Source organism: Oxyura jamaicensis, chromosome 1 (assembly GCF_011077185.1).
Source record: "Oxyura jamaicensis isolate SHBP4307 breed ruddy duck chromosome 1, BPBGC_Ojam_1.0, whole genome shotgun sequence".
NCBI lineage: Eukaryota > Metazoa > Chordata > Aves > Anseriformes > Anatidae > Oxyura > Oxyura jamaicensis.
In genome coordinates this window covers 164,149,120-164,165,839 of record NC_048893.1, presented here as the reverse complement: position 1 = coordinate 164,165,839, position 16,720 = coordinate 164,149,120, and the positions used below count along the sequence as shown (strand labels likewise).

General features: G+C 40.2%; 1 protein-coding gene across 1 annotated transcript in view; it reads right to left on the bottom strand.

Moving 5' to 3' along the window:
- KLHL1 (kelch like family member 1) overlaps window positions 1-16,720 on the bottom strand; it is a 246,902-nt gene that overhangs the window by 156,754 nt on the left and 73,428 nt on the right. Inside the window, exon 2 of the mRNA XM_035336401.1 lies at window positions 13,948-14,130. Within this exon, the coding sequence (XP_035192292.1) occupies window positions 13,948-14,130 (183 nt within the window). The remainder of the gene's footprint in view (window positions 1-13,947; window positions 14,131-16,720) is intronic.

The following is a 16,720-nucleotide window of genomic DNA, read 5'->3' as shown; positions in this document are numbered from 1 at the left end:
TATCTCTACTTCCCTTCAATGAGCAATATCCAGCCACATCTTGGGAATCTGGGGCTCAGTACATGTAACGGTTATTGGGGAAGACAGACATTTTGATAATTAGCCTCCATCCCTTTCCCCAGCTGTTATTGCTGAGTGTGACACCACACAGTATGGGATATCCCATTGGTCAGTTTAGGTCACCTGCCCCTCCCCACCCCTGCCCATCCCCAGCCTGCTGGTTTTGAGGATTTGACATGGTGCTATGGGGCACAGCTCAGCAACAGACAAAACGCTGGTGCAACATCAGGGCTGTTTGAGCTGCAAGTGCAGAGCACTGCACTGCTGTAATGGAGTGCTGTGGGGGAAGTAAACTCCATCCCTGCTAGACCCAGCACAGGCATCTATCAGGAACTCTGTGTTTACATGTTAGATTAGCGCTGGCTCTCCTCGTCATTAATTATGAGATTCTGGTAATTCAGTTCCACAGCCAAACTTTTGTTAATCAGTTCACAGTTACACAAACCAGTCATAATGAAAGCACTGCTGTAATGATAGCTAATACTAGAAGGTAGCCTGAGATCTGTGTTCTTCTTTGTGGCCTGGGACAGTTTCAGGAAGGGGATGGGGTTATATCTTTCTGGGAAGTAAGGCGCTGACAGCTCCCCTCCGGAGCTAGCTGAATCCGTTGTCTGAGTGGGTGCCCAGACCAACTGCACTGATTCCCCCAGTGATTGCCAAGGCGTCTTCCAAAGGCTTATTGCAAAAGTAGAAATGGTGTATGAAATTGTAGAAGGTACTTGTTAAAGGGCTGTGGCAGCAGTTTGGAAAACAGAACTGAATGTGAGAACTTCTAGAGAGCCAAGGCAACACTCATCTCCAAAGTCTTAAGGAGGTTTGTTTCATCTTTCCTCTTGTGGTCCTGCCTCTGTTTTCATCAGTCACCATGTCAAGGTCAACCAGGAGTATATGTCAGGACCAGCTATGCAGCACTGGGAAGCAGACTTGGGCTGTCTCTTAATGGTGCATCCCAGTAACTGCTGCTCCCCGTTGCCACAGAGCTGCTATGTCACAGTGGCGGGGGCTGTGAGGTAGTGAGGTGCCTGCCTGCCCCACACTCCTGTGACAACCACAGAGGCGGCAGGAGGGACACCTCCATGGCGGCAGGTAGAGAGGGGCAAAAGTGCTTCCAGGCCTCACACACTCCTTGAAGAGCACATGGCAGCAAGCAGCCCAGTGGCAATGCTGTGCAGAGTAGGTAAGAGGAGCAGCACCCCCAAGCATGCACGGTTCCAGCTGCCCACCAGGGACTGGCAGGTGGAATGTGAGTGGGAGTCGAGGGAGGCCATGGGCAAGCATCCCTGCCTGCCGGGCATGTTGGGCCTTGCCATGAGATTGTTGGAAGAGCCCCTGAGGGACGCCAAGAACGTCTGGCCATCCAGGTCTCCATGATGGAGGCGGCTCATTGCTCGTGTGTGTTGGTTGGTAGCTGGCTGAATATGAGCCAGCAGTGTGCTCAGGTGGCCAAGAAGGCCAGCAGCATCCTGGCTTGCATAAGAAACAGGGTGGCCAGCAGGACTACGGAAGTGATTGTCCCCCTGTGCTCAGCTCCGGTGAGGCCGCACCTCGAGTACTGTGTTCGGTTTGGGGCCCCTCACTACAAGAAGGACATTGAGGTGCTCGAGCGAGTCCAGAGAAGGGCAATGAAGCTGGTGAGGGGTCTGGAGAACAAGTCTTACGAGGAGCGGCTGAGGGAGCTGGGCTTGTTCAGCCTGGAAAAGAGGAGGCTCAGGGGCAACCTTATTCTACTCCACAGGTACCTTAATGGAGGCTGTAGCAAGGTGGGGGTTGGTCTATTCTCCCACATGCCTGGTGACAGGATAAGGAGGAGTTGCACCAGGGGAGGTTTAGATTGGATGTTAGGAAGAACTTCTTTACGGAAAGGGTTGTTAGGCATTGGAATAGGTTGTCCAGGGAAGGAGCCTTAAGGAGGTTTGTTTCTTCTGTTGTCATGTGCTGCACATCCCACGTGGCATCAGAAGCTGGGGATGAGGTCAGCTATGTATGCCAGAGGACCAAGGCTGCCAGCCTATGTTGTCCTTTGTGAGGGGATGGAATGCAAGCTTTGGGGCCTGCCTTTTCTCTTGCGGTTTTGCCATAAGAGGAAGGGGAGGATGGGGGATTCTATTACAGACCACCCAGCTAGGATGATGACACCAATGATTTATTCTTTGTGGAATTAAGAAATACCTTGAGATCAACTGCCCTTGTCCTGATGGGGGACTGCAACTTGACAGATGCCAACTGGGATTACCACATGGCCGACACAAGCAGGTCCAGGAGGTTCCTAAAGCACCTTGATGATAACTTCTTGGTGCAGGTGCTAAGGGAGCCAACTAGGAAAGGTGCCCTCCTAGATCTGTTGCTGGAGAACAGAGAGGGTCTTGTGGGGGGATGTAGCAATTGGCAGCCATCTTGTTCATAGTGACCACGAAGCAGTTGATTTTAAAATTTTTGGTGACAGAAGGAAAACTATCAAGTTAACAAGTTAACAAGAGCAAATGGTGAGTCCTGTACCTGGGATGGGGCAACCCTGGCTATACGTATAGACTGGGCGATGAGATGCTGGAGAGCAGCCTAGAGAGGGATCTGGGGGTTGTGGTTGATAGCAAGTTGAATATGAGCCAGCAGTGTGCCCTGGCAGCCAGGAGGGCCAACCGTATCCTGGGGTGCATCAAGCACGGCATTGCTAGTAGGTCAAGGGAAGTGATTGTCCCGCTCTACTCTGTGCTGATGTGGCCTCACCTTGAGTACTGTGTGCAGTTCTGGGCATCACAGTACAAAAAGGACATGAAACTGTTGGAGAGTGTCCAGAGAAGGGCTACAAAGATGGTGAAGGGCCTTTGAGGGGAAGATGTACGAGAAGCGGCTGAGGTCACTTGGCCTGAGAGGAGACCTCACCGTGGTCTACAGCTTCCTCATGAGGGGGAGTGGAGGAGCAGGCGCTGATCTATTATATTTAGTGACCAGTGATAGGACCCAAGGGAGTGGAGTCAAGCTGTGACAGGGGAGGTTCAGGCTGGGTATCAGGAAGACGTTCTTCACTGAGAGGGTGGTAGCACACAAGAACAGGCTCTCCAGGGATGTAGTCACGGCACCAAGCCTGTTGGAGTTTAAGAAGTGTTTGGACTGTGCTCTTAGTCATACAGTCTGAATTTTTGGGTAGACCTGTGTGGTGCTAGGAGTTGGACTCCGTGATCCTTGTGGGTCCCTTCCAACTTGGGATATTCTATAATTCTATAATTATAGAATATCTATTATAATATTATAATTCTATAATTACCTGCAGGTAGTGCAGCTTGACAACATGTACAGAATCTTTACTTTGTCTCAAATGATGGGGAATGACTAATTGTGGTAGTAATTCCTACTGATTGTGTGCTCAAATTTGGTTATCATGAACTTTATAAGATTCTAATTCATAAAAAGGCCACGATCATATAATTAATATAACACTAGGTGCCTACAAAAAAATGAGATTGTAAATACACTTTGTTGCTACCTTCAGAGACTCCTAATTCACTTTTTTTTTTTTTTTTTTTTTTAACACTTGGGTACTTTCTTTTTTTTGTTGTTATCATAGAATCACAGAATGGTTTGGGTTGGAAGGAACCTTAAAGATACCTGGTTCCAACCCCCTGCCATGGGCTGGGACAGCTTTCACTAGACCAGGTTGCTCAAAGCCCCATCTAACCCGTGGCCTTAAACATTTGCAGGGTTGGGGCATCCACACTTTCTCTGGGCAACCTCTGCCTCACCACCCTCATAGTAAAGAATTTCTTCTGAATATATAATCTTGTAGTTTAAAGACATTCCCCCTTGTCATATTGCTACATTCCCTGGAAGAGTCCCTCTCCAGCTTTCTTGCAGGACTCCCTTAGATGCTGGAAGGCTGCTAGAAGGTCTCCCTGGAGTCTTCTCTTCTCCAGGCTGAAAAGCATGTCTTCATTGGAGAGGTGCTCCAGCTACTTTAATCATCTTCATGGCCTTCCTCTGGACATGCTCTAAGAGGTCTATGTCTTTCTTATGCTGTGGGCCCCAGAGCTGAATGCAGTGCTCCAGGTGGGATCTCACAACAGCAGAGTAGAGGGTGAGAGTTGTCTCCCTTGACCTCTTGGTCACTCTTTTTTTGATGCATTTGAGGATATGCCTGGCTTTTTGGGCTGCAAGTACACATTACCAGTTCATGTTTAGTTTCTCAACACCCCCGAGTCCTTCTCTTCAGGGCTGCTCTCAATCCATTCTCCACCCAGCCTGTATTTGTGCTTGGGATTTCCCTGATCCACATGCAGGACTTTGCTCTTCAGGCCTTGTTGAACTTCATGAGGTTCATACAGGCCCACGTCTCAAGCCTGTCCAGGTTCCTCTGGATGGCATCCCTTCCCCCAATACGTAAAGTGCACCACTCAGCTTGTTGTTGTCTGCAAACTTGCTGAGGGTGCACTCAATCCCAGTGTCCATGTCACTGAATCCCATTGTCCATGTCACCAATAAAGGTGTTAATACTGGATCCCAATACTGACCCCTGAAGAACACCAATCATCACTGGTCTCCACCTGCACACCGAGCCATTGACAGCAACTCTTTGAATGCAACCATCCAGCCAACTGCTTAACCACCAAGTGGTCCATCCATAAAATATATGTCACTCCAATGTAGAGACAAGGATGTTCAGGTCAGTATCTAATGCAAGTAGGTTAAAACTGTGGACATGTTCCTTATTGCAATCTCTGTAGGGCTCATACTTTGCCTATCCCCATTTAAATTCCTATTTTAAATTCCAAATTTAAATTCCCATTTAAATGGAAGATCAAACTCTATGGAATACAATAAATCTCTATGGAATAAAAATATATTCAGGATAGCACCACCTCTGGCTGGAAAGTCCTTGAGACGCAGTTCACCAATGGTTATTGAAGTGTGTACGATGGCTCTGTTTCACGATATGGATCTTGTAATATACTTTCAGCAGAAGAATGCTGAAACCAAGGAAAGCACCTGCTATTATTTTCTCTTGTCTGTGAAGATTATGTAACCATTATCTATTATGCCCATTCCCTCTCTCATTTGTTCACAGTCATTTTCTTTCCGTCTCAAACCAAAGTTTAACCCAAGTTTTCATCTAGTCTCAGACTTGCTTGCCAACAAACTGTCAGCTACTTCAGTTTTCTACACTGTCATTGCTTGTTCCTTCAAAGAATAAATTGTTTACTTTTGCAGAGTCAAGAGGAAGTTCTTCTTTCTTAAAACAAGAAAAAAAGACTAGTATCTCTAATATATTATCCCATTAAGCATCCCATTGCAAGCCATGAGATTACCCTGAGCATGGAACAGTTAGAAAACAATGATTTTTCAATTCTAACTTTGTAAAATTACTTCAGTTGATTAATCTATGTACCGTAGGCTGTAAGAGGCCAATAGATCTCAATTAGTAAGAACTAAATTCTCAAATGATATATCAGTCATCTGAACAGTACATAAAAGCAGAAAGTCTCAACAGTATCATGAATTAATGCATCTTTGAAAACTGAATTATCAGAAACATGTTTTGTGTTAATTATTTCACTGTTCTTTCAAACATTCAAAAGTGATTTTTTATATTTTTCAGAAGATTGGGTTCAAAATCACATTTTTTTTTAATTTTCACATATAAGAACATATATAAACATATATGAACATATTATAGAACATATAAGAACATATATGTCTTTATAGACTTCGATACCTGTATCTGCCAAACTGAAAAGATACAAATTTTACAAATGGCAATATTGTAAACATTGTGTGTTTTTCTGTGATTTTCTCCCCACTCTGTAAGTGAAATCTGTCCCTGTGCAGTTAACAAACAGGAAAACATTTTTGAGTTAATTTGGGATTAAGTATCCACTCAGAACCTTTATCATAGGGCAAGAGTCTTGCTAGCAATTCAGGAGTGCCAAATTAGCTCATTAAAAAAAATAGAAATGTAAACTGACTGCGCAAAGAAGCAGTCAGGGAGTATATGACAGTTAAATTAATAAGTTATCTCATACTTCCTGTTATAACTGTTATTGTTACAAGTCTGTCCCACATGCTTACTTCATTTTTGAGAAATAAAAGGACAGAACTATATGATAACTTTTTTCTTCCTTACCATCTGAGTAATATTTATAAACTAACTTATTTTAAAGGCAATTTTGTCTAGAATAGCTAAAAAATAGTAACAATAAAACCAAGTAAGAAGAAACCAATAAAATCTTCTCAAGCCCATAGACAGGCAGATGGAATTCTAAAGAGAATAGATTAAACCTGAAACAAGAAAGTTCCTTTCTGTCTACAGTCAAACACTGTTTTATGACATTTTAATTTTATACAACAGATATCTCAGCTACAATTTGTAAGTGATCTTGATAGTCTACACCATCTACATGATAGATGCCCTGTTTGCTCTCGGGACATGCCTTTTGACACATGCTATTCCATTTTGTTTCTTCTTTTAATTCTTTAACTGTCTCTCAGACATTTAAGTGCAAATACAGTAAATTGATTCTTATTATTGATCCTTATTATTGATCCTACAGTACAAACTGAAACATGATTTTGCAACCATTGCATCTCTTAAGTTGACACAATGTTTTTAGGATTGATACACAAATCTGGCATTGTTTCCACTATGTATTCACCAAGCACACAATGTCCACAATGTCTGTAATTGTTTGTTTGTTTGTTTTTCCAGAGACTTCAATATACATACCACAGCTGCAAGACTTTATAACAAAATATGTTGTCTAATACAGTCTACCTGTGTCAGTTTGTGTCCTTGTGTTAATTTTAAAGGTATCTGTTATTACAGACAGTACTTTGAACTCTGTGCTGTTTTGGACCAGTAGAGAAATGAAAAAAAGAGCGAGAGAAGACAGCAATATGAATCCAAGCAAATTAACAAAATTTTGGAATGATTAAGAGAGGCAAAATGTCACGGCGATGAATGTAAGAGCTGATGAGGATCAATTATGACACAAATACAATGAAGAGCTCAGTACTCTTCTTCTGAAGAAAAAACATATTCAGACATAGCATATATATTCAAATGTATCATAAATAATCCACTATGATTATATTTATGCTTAATTATTATATTTATTCACTATAACTCCAAAAAAAAAAAAAGTGGTAAAAAGCTTTCAGGAGAAAGAAAAGTTCAGTTTTAGCTCCTTTGAACTATCAGAAGAAATGTCAGAAACATAGAACTTAGGTTTGATGAAAGTACAGAGGTAGATATGCGAAGTCATTAGAATAAATGACTGCTTAAATATTTAGATTTTTTTTAGGTCTATTTGTCATCCTTATCTTTTATTCTAGAACTTCCTTGTACAAAGATCATACAACATAGCATCATTATTAATTCAAATTCATTCCTCATTCCTCCATATAGTTCAGTTTGGTTGTGTCCTTGTATGTGATCTTCAACCTCTTTTTTGGTGGTAGCCTATCAGGTCTTGCTGACTCAAGTTACTCTTGTATGGCTTCCTTTGTCATTCTGTTACCTACCTATTCTCTGCAAATTGTCACCATCTTTTTTTTTTTTAATTATTATTATAAATATATGTATATTTATATTCTATTTTGTTTAGCATTATTATTTCTTTTCCTTTAAACCATTCAATTTGAGAAGGGAATCAATTGCTTAAACACTGATGTCACGTGCCAATTTCAGATATTTCAGGCCATCCAATTCATTCATAAGGGGCTGGTGCAGACCTATGAAAACACTGAACCCTTTGGACCACGTGATGAAAGCCAGGCAGCATGCTCCAAGGAATCTCAGAGACTAGGTAGCTGGATGGTGCTCTTTACTTTCTTTCTAAGACCTTTCAACCCTGTTTCTTTCACCCTTCCAAGTCTATTTCAGTTACAGCACCTAATTCTACTCTATAAAGTAACAGCACTATTAGTCTTGTTTAGTAACTTTGAAACTTCTTAATAAACAATACCATTTATACCTTCAAAATATCTCTGTACATTTTCAGTGCATCTCTTTTAATTTTATTTTAAAACAGCACAAAGAAGTGATTTCTGGGCAAAAACATGCCTGTCATATAATTTCACATTGCTACAGTTCAGAATTCTATTTGCATCGCCTTTTCGAAGAATAACTAACTGTAACCCCTATAGGAACTTACTCTCTGGGCAGGTCACTGTTACTTATACAATGTGGCTAAAAATTGTATCTCTAATTTAAACACATTTGACATCTATACATCATCTGCATAAATTCAGAACTTTAACTCAGAATCGCAGAATCACAGAATCATTCATGTTGGAAGAGACCTCCAAGATCACCTAGTCCAACCTCCCACCTAACACTAAGAAGTCCTTCACTAAACCACATCACTAAGCTCTCTACATCTAAATGTCTTTTAAAGATATCCAGGGATGGTGACTCAACCACTTCCTTGGGCAGCCTATTCCAATGCCTAACAACCCTTTCCGTAAAGAAGTTCTTCCTAACATCCAATCTAAACCTCCCCTGGTGCAACTTTAGCCCATTCCCCCTCGTCCTGTCACCAGGCATGTGGGAGAATAGACCAACCCCCACCTCGCTACAGCCTCCTTTAAGGTACCTGTGGAGTGCAATAAGGTTGCCCCTGAGCCTCCTCTTTTCCAGGCTGAACAATCCCAGCTCCCTCAGCCGCTCCTCGTAAGACTTGTTCTCCAGACCCCTCACCAGCTTCGTTGCCCTTCTCTGGACTCGCTCGAGCACCTCAATGTCCTTCTTGTAGTGAGGGGCCCCAAACCGAACACAGTACTCGAGGTGCGGCCTCACCGGAGCTGAGCACAGGGGGACAATCACTTCCGTAGTCCTGCTGGCCACCTTGTTTCTTATGCAAGCCAGGATGCTGCTGGCCTTCTTGGCCACCTGAGCACACTGCTGGCTCATATTCTGCCTACTATCAACCTGGTACTTCTCTGCCAGGCAGCTTTCCAACCACACATCTCCCAGCCTGTAGCTCTGCTTGGGGTTGTTGTGCCCCAGGTGCAGGACCCGGCACTTGGCCTTGTTGAACTTCATACAGTTGGCCTCAGCCCATTGGTCCAGCCTACCCAGATCCTCCTGCAGAGCCTTCCTACCCTCGAGCAGATCGACACACGCACCTAACTTGGTGTTGACTGCAAACTTGCTGAGGGTGCACTTGATCCCCTCATCCAGATCATTGATAAAGATATTAACGAGAACTGGCCCTAATACTGAGCCCTCAAACTGAACTCAAACTGAACAGCACAGTGGAACATTTCTGGATGCCATGTGCCAACATATGTATTATTAAACAACATAAACAGTCCTGGAAGAGCTCTGGTGCAGCTTTGGCTCATTCTTGAGCATGGTTCGGAGATCAGCATGAGCCAGGGATCAATGAGCAACATAGATAGATAGTGGTCCTGGTAGTCACAGTAGCTAGCTTACAAACTGATTTTAACCTTTTCTTTTAATATTTTAGGTTAGAGAAAGTGGATTCCTATATTTAATATAAAAACTAAATACAATTTGATGCCATTTGGTCTCCCTCCATTCTATCTTTCTAGCCAGAAGTGTGACAATACTGAAATGTAGTTAATAACTGCTGGTGGAGCCTACATTTTGCTAAACAGTTAATCTTGAAGAAGACAGACTCTTGGTCTGCAGCTCTCCATGCTCCAGACTATAGGCTCAGCTGAGTTATCAAATACAAGTAAATGAATGACATGGCTCTTAGACTCCAACAATCTCTCCACCGGGACTTTCCACATACTGTCATTGGCACCAGCTCCCTCAGGTGGCTTAGGGCATCTCAGTTACTGTCAGACATGGGTGCCTAGGTAACTTACACTATAGACCTTTATTGATTACAGTAACATTACACACATAGCAAAATCAAAACCAAAATTTAACTGAAGAACCAACTTCAAGTTTTCAAAAATAATCTTCAAAATTCAAGGCCAATTTATGCTTGTGCAAAATCTTTAAATAGTACATATTTATATGAATTTAAGATTTTTTATGTCTTTTATATACAAATAAAAACATAAGAGTTCCCTGTGGAGAAAATAAATACTTTTGAAAGTATTAATGCTATTCTCAGTATCACGAAATATTCTTTCTTTTAAAAAAAAAAATGTTAGCAACTAAATTTGTTTTCACGAGCGTCTATTACTGAGTAATGCAATGAAACAGTCTTAGACCTGGATATTGTGCTTTCTGTTTCTTTCAACTCTTGCCTTTATACCAACTTTCTTTCTCTGCCTTCTTTTTAGCTCTCCTTCCAGCTTAACTTACCTTCTTTTTTAGAGTTCTCAGTTTCTGTCTCAAAGTTTTAATGATGCCGTTATTTTCATAAACTTCACCTCTCTCTAGTAGCACTCAAAATATATTGAAAAAGTGGGCCTCTCTCCTTAGAGAACTAAAAAGGAGAACATACATTGCCGTTTGCTGAAAAACATTTATTAAACTTATCAGGATGATAGCAAGTAAATGCTATGCTACATTAGAGCTGACTATCTATAAAGGGTTCAGTTTAATTTATTGTAGTATTTATGATTAAAAAAATAAATTTTGAGTGGAAAAATACAAACATGTTTTTCACGTCCCATTCAAATGCTTGCAGAAAGCTTTGAGTAGCCATACTAAAGCATTTATTTATTTGACATATATCTCCTACCCCTTCTGTGCCATGCAGACTCTTACTGTCACAGTAGGAGTCCCTCCTGCACCTTTTCTTCAACATCAGGGAGTGCTAAATGCCTACATTTATTTGATATTAAGTAATATCACCAGAACAACTCAGAATTCTCATGATAAGTTCAGCTATAACTGAATATTTTAAAAAAACAATAACAACAACAACAAAAAGGCACTTTATTTCTTGGTCTATTTCTATTCAAAATCTGGTGGTTTTTTTGTTTGTTTTGTTTTGTTTTCATAGAATCATAGAATATCCTGAGTTGGAAGGGACCCTTAAGGATCATCAAGTCCAACTCTTGACACCGCACAGGTCTACCCAAAAGTTCAGACCATGTGACTAAGTGCACAGTCCAATCTCTTCTTAAATTCAGACAGGCTCGGTGCAGTGATAACTTCCCTGGGGAGCCTGTTCCAGTGTGCAACCACCCTCTCTGTGAAGAACCCCCTCCTGATGTCAAGCCTAAATTTCCCCTGCCTCAGCTTAACCCCGTTCCCGCGGGTCCTGTCACTGGTGTTAATGGAGAAAAGGTCTCCTGCCTCTCGACACCCCCTTACGAGGAAGTTGTAGACTGTGATGAGGTCTCCTCTCAGCCTCCTCTTCTCCAGGCTGAACAGGCCCAGTGACCTCAGCCGTTCTTCGTACGTCTTCCCCTCCAGGCCTTTCACCATCTTCGTAGCCCTCCTCTGGACAGTCTCCAACAGTTTCATGTCCTTTTTATACTGTGGTGCCCAGAACTGCACACAGTACTCGAGGTGAGGCCGCACCAGCGCAGAGTAGAGCGGGACAATCACCTCCCTTGACCTACTAGCGATGCCGTGCTTGATGCACCCCAGGACACGGTTGGCCCTCCTGGCTGCCAGGGCACACTGCTGGCTCATATTCAACTTGCTGTCTACCACAACCCCCAGATCCCTCTCTTCTAGGCTGCTCTCCAGTGTCTCATCGCCCAGTCTATACGTATAGCCAGGGTTTCCCCGTCCCAGGTGCAGGACCCGGCACTTGCTCTTATTGAACTTCATGCGGTTGGTGATCGCCCAGCTCTCCAACCTATCCAGATCCCTCTGCAAGGCCTTTCCACCCTCATTCAAGTCCACAACTCCTCCAAGTTTGGTGTCATCAGCAAACTTGCTCAAAATACCTTCTATTCCTACATCCAGATCGTTTATAAAAATATTGAAAAGTACCAGCCCTAAAATGGAGCCTTGAGGGACCCCACTGGTGACCGCCCGCCAGCCTGACGCAGCCCCATTTACCATAACCCTTTGGGCCCTGCCCGTTATCCAATTGCTCACCCATTGTATGATGTTTTTATTTAGCTGTATGGTGCTAAATAATTTTAAATAATCTATATTTAACAGGGCAAACTACTTACACTATTCCTGTATATCTAATAAGTCTTTTTTCCCAATCAGTTTAAGAATCTAGATTCAGGCATTGCATTTGCTGTATTTTTTTTTTTACCTCGTCTGTGTTGGAAAATATGAAAAGCCAAAATAGACCAAGTAACTGTCAAGGAAGAACATCCAATTTCTCATGTTTTCTACAAAATTCCATTCATTCGTTAATGTATAGGGATATAGAACTGGACACAGATTAGAAGACCTTAGGTCATTACCCCTCTATTTCTTTTTTCTTGATGGAAAGCACCTTAAGGCAAATCCTGCAGCTCTGAAACACTTTAAATGCAGATGGACAGCAAGACTGAAATTTAATATTATTCTCTTTGTACTTGTTACACCCATAAGGAAAAAATCCTGGTGTTTCAGATAAAAGCAACATCGGATGACAACTACCAGGGGTGCATAAGGTGTCAGATGCATTTTAATAGTGGCAAAAAGGCTGGAACACAGGAGCAGAGTCAGTTACCAGCTCAGTGGATAGAAATTACTGGGGATTTTGCTGGCATCTGGGAATTTGAGTATATCAGGCCAAGAGAGAAACAGTAAAAATGGAATCTCTAACACTATAGAATAGAAACAAAATCTTAAAAATGAAAAGAGCTGAAAGAAGAGAAGAAAGATTTCTATGTTTATTACAGCTACTAATCTGAAACTACATGGACTCTGCTTCAGCTGTGATGCAAACTACCTAGATCAATCTATTATTGCTTGTTAAGTGGTGTTATTTTCTCATTCATTTTAATTGCTGGGGCTATTTAAATACTTTAATTAAGGTTTCTCTTTGCTTTTACTTATTAGTATTTGAACAATACTTTTGACTTCTCAGCCCTGCATATTCCACTTTTTTTTCTTCTTTTTTTTTTTTCTCATTATGGAAGTTGGAATATATAATATGCAAACTTTCTGTAAAACTTTCTGTGTCCATCTTCACTTGGGCAGAAAGAACTTTGCAATGTTCAAGCTGACAAGATGACCTTACTGTATTCCTCTACACCAGAATTGTCTGTATGAAATCAAAGACTACAACCAAAATTAAAACCTCAGCAAATAATAACTATTTTAAGCTCCAACTACAGTCCAGCATCAAGCAGAGTTTCATATATACCGGCAGTTTTAATACCAGATCATAGAACTATAGAATGGCTTGCATTGGAAGGGACCTCAAAGATCATCTAGTTCCAACCCTCCTGCTATAGGCAGGGACACCATCCACTACATCAGGTTGCCCAGGGCATCATCTAACCTGGTCTTGAATACCTTGAGGGATGGAGTAGATCCTCTTAGAATTTTGAAAATGATATTATTTTTCTATTTATAATTATCATTGCAAGTAATTAAGACATTTTAAAGTTCATTCAAATAAACAATTCATATGAAATTGGTGTTCAGTTTTATTACACATGTCTGAGAGACCCTGTATGATGGGCTTACTGGTGTGTCATGATTTCAAGCTGAGAAGTGTTCAGTGTATCTCTACAGCATCTAATTGCAGAAACTTCCATTCTCCTCACAGATGAACACCATCAGAGCATAGAGATTTGGCACACCCATGAATGAAAGTTGGCTAGTTGAGGGCTACTTGAACTACTGAAACCTGTGAAAAGACTAATACCTTCAAAGGTCCAACCTTCAAATATCACCTTCTTCAATTGCTTATTTTTGTGTTTTATAAAAAAAAAAAAAAAGAAAAAGAAAAAAAAAAAAAGAGGGAAGCATACATAAGGGGCCACAGAAAATCCTGTTCTAAGAAATAAGCAGATCCAGAATATTCATTGTCATAATTTCAATATTCTGTGTTTACATCCTACCTGTGTGCAGGTATCTTGCGATTCCCAGCAATCAGAATGACGTCGCAGAGCTGTTGTTGCTTCAGGTAGCTCTCCATCTTTCTGAAGGTTTGCTCAGCATGGTGAACAGCCTGGTAGAATTCCTCAGAACTACTCGAATCCATGTCGCAGTGAGGTGGCAGGGGATGACTGACTGCTGACAGTCTGAAAACCACAAAAGAAACTGTGTTGACAAGATGTGACCAAAATGTCTAGGTGTTGTCTAGACTTCATTGCAAACAAGAGCAATCACTGCATCCTTCCCAATTCTCATCACCAGAAGTACAAGATGGAAATTTTACTGCACTGTAAGGGATGAGTTGTAAGTCTTTTCACAGTGAAAGAGGGCTTTTTGTTTGTTTGCTTGGTTGGTTTTTTAGCACAGAAGGAGAAATAATGTATTTTTTCTTCTTTGATAAAGATACTAAAAATACAAATATGAACAACAAACAGATGTTCAGTGTATTCATGTTAAGGTTAACACAACAGCTGCATCTTCATTATCAGAATATGACTGGACTCTTTACATATTTTTAGCATTTTAGAGCAAAATTATTTTAAAGAATTAGTTATTTTTCTGTTTCATCATTAATATGCATCCACAAGATAAAGGAATAATGGAAAAAAACATGGAAATTTTACCAGTTGGGAAAGAAAATTCAAACTCCAATTGATTTTATACGTGATGAATTGGGAATATTTCCATAATGATAAAATACAGACCAACTTTTTAGCTAAAAGGCTTATTAATGCAACTTAGCCAGCAAAAACAATGATGTCTACAATTCCAAAAACTGAAAAATATAGAATTGGGAGAAAAATTGAAATATATTTTCATTTTATAGTCATATTTACTTAGTTCAAATTTACTCAGTTCAGCAATTCTGGTTCAGAACTTTACTGAAAATAAGAAAATTTGCTAGCAAGCACTAACCCTGGAGGAAACCATGTACTTGAAAATAATTCCTGACACAGACAAGCCCCTTCTTTTACAAATACATATTGAGATTATTTCAGATGAAAGCCATAGGACTTTATATACCTTGCGGTGAGAGAATATAAGTAATTTTGATAATTTACAGTAATAACATAGCAGCTTCATTACATAAACTTTGAGTTAATTGGGAACAGTATTAATAAACCTATAAGATAATGCAGTCTGCAGTCCTGGTGCTGGAAACATTTGAAAAATGCATAAGGATAATTTAAAAATCAGCTCTTATGATGACACGAAATACAGTTATTTAGAAAAAAAAAAACTTTTTTATTGGTTCTTGATGGACTATTAATATGGTTTAGAAAAATATTATTTACTTTTGACATATACCAGTGATTTATTTTTTAATTCTTTTTTGTACAAAGGTGTTCTCCATAATGTCCTACGGTTACTGTATGAGGGTCCACATGGGAAAAGAGGAAAGGCTAGTTCATCTTTCTGTCACAGTAATTGCTACATTTCACAACCTTCCTTTAAAGTAGCTGGAAGCCTGAATAATTGGAGGTGGCCTGCAGATAATTTTACACAGAACCAGCCCAGTTACCATTGTATCTCACCGCCAATCTGTGTCATATACAGGCATTAGAGTAAGTTACCTTTTAAAATTATTACCCACATTAATGTCACTTGTATAGAATTAAATTGGACCCTGAGAAATCATCATCTGTTTCAAATTAATCAATATTGCTATTTATATGCTGGTAAGGTTACCATACATGTGATCCTGAACCACTGGGTGGGTGGTTTATCCTGGGTATAAACCAAAAGTCTATAAGAAATTGAACTAGCAAAACTTTATTAGCCGTAATTTATCAACAGAAACAGTTATGAATTGGTGATTTAGAAAATAATATTTCCTTAATTCTGTTATATTCTGTTATATGTTCAAGTAGTTTATGCAAGATACCTCTTATGAGCTCCCCCTGAAGAATACAATAAATGTATTATTTCCGTAAGTGACATAATCTGCTTATATGTGTTCCTGTCCTATCTGGACTGCCAATCATGTTGAACATAAATCCAGATTTATTTTCATATCTTTGGATGAACAACAAATATTTTCACATAAAAATGTAAAGATGGAGCTCATTACAATGGGTAGCTGGAAGACATTTTCAATTATTTTCCCTCAACTTTGTCATGGTTGTATGCATACTTCTTCAGTTTTACTGCTAAAGAATTAGAATGACAAGTAATTTACAAGAAAAAAATCAGTGCCTAATAAATGAGGTTGGTAGGGTTAAACAGACACATTTCTACTCTTCCTCCAAGGAATTTAGACGTGACAACAGCAACAATTCTGAGAAAGGAAAACTACAGGAATGAGCAGGTCTGAATGGATCCATACTGTTTGTTAAATCAGAATTTGGTCTAAGTCAGCTTATAGTTGAACAAATAAGGTATTAATCCTGCCTCTTGGCTATTCTAAACATGCTACGCTTTTCAGGTCAGAAAAACTTCTGTTTTTATGCTAGTTCTATATAGTTAGATTGGGCTGAAATGAGATTTGTCATTCTGTCTTTGAATCACTAGACAGCGTTTGACACCAATTTTGTCCTCTTCCCTGCTTGCCATTTACAAACAACACTTTCTACCCTCAAATTCATCAGTATATCTGCCTCTTAACAAGTCATTAAATGGCTACTCAAAAAAAAAAAAAAAAAAAAAAAAAAAAAAAAAAACCCCACCCCCCAAAAATTTTAAAAAAAAAAACCCAAAAAAAAAAAAAAAAAAGTACAAAAAAAAAAATTTTTTATT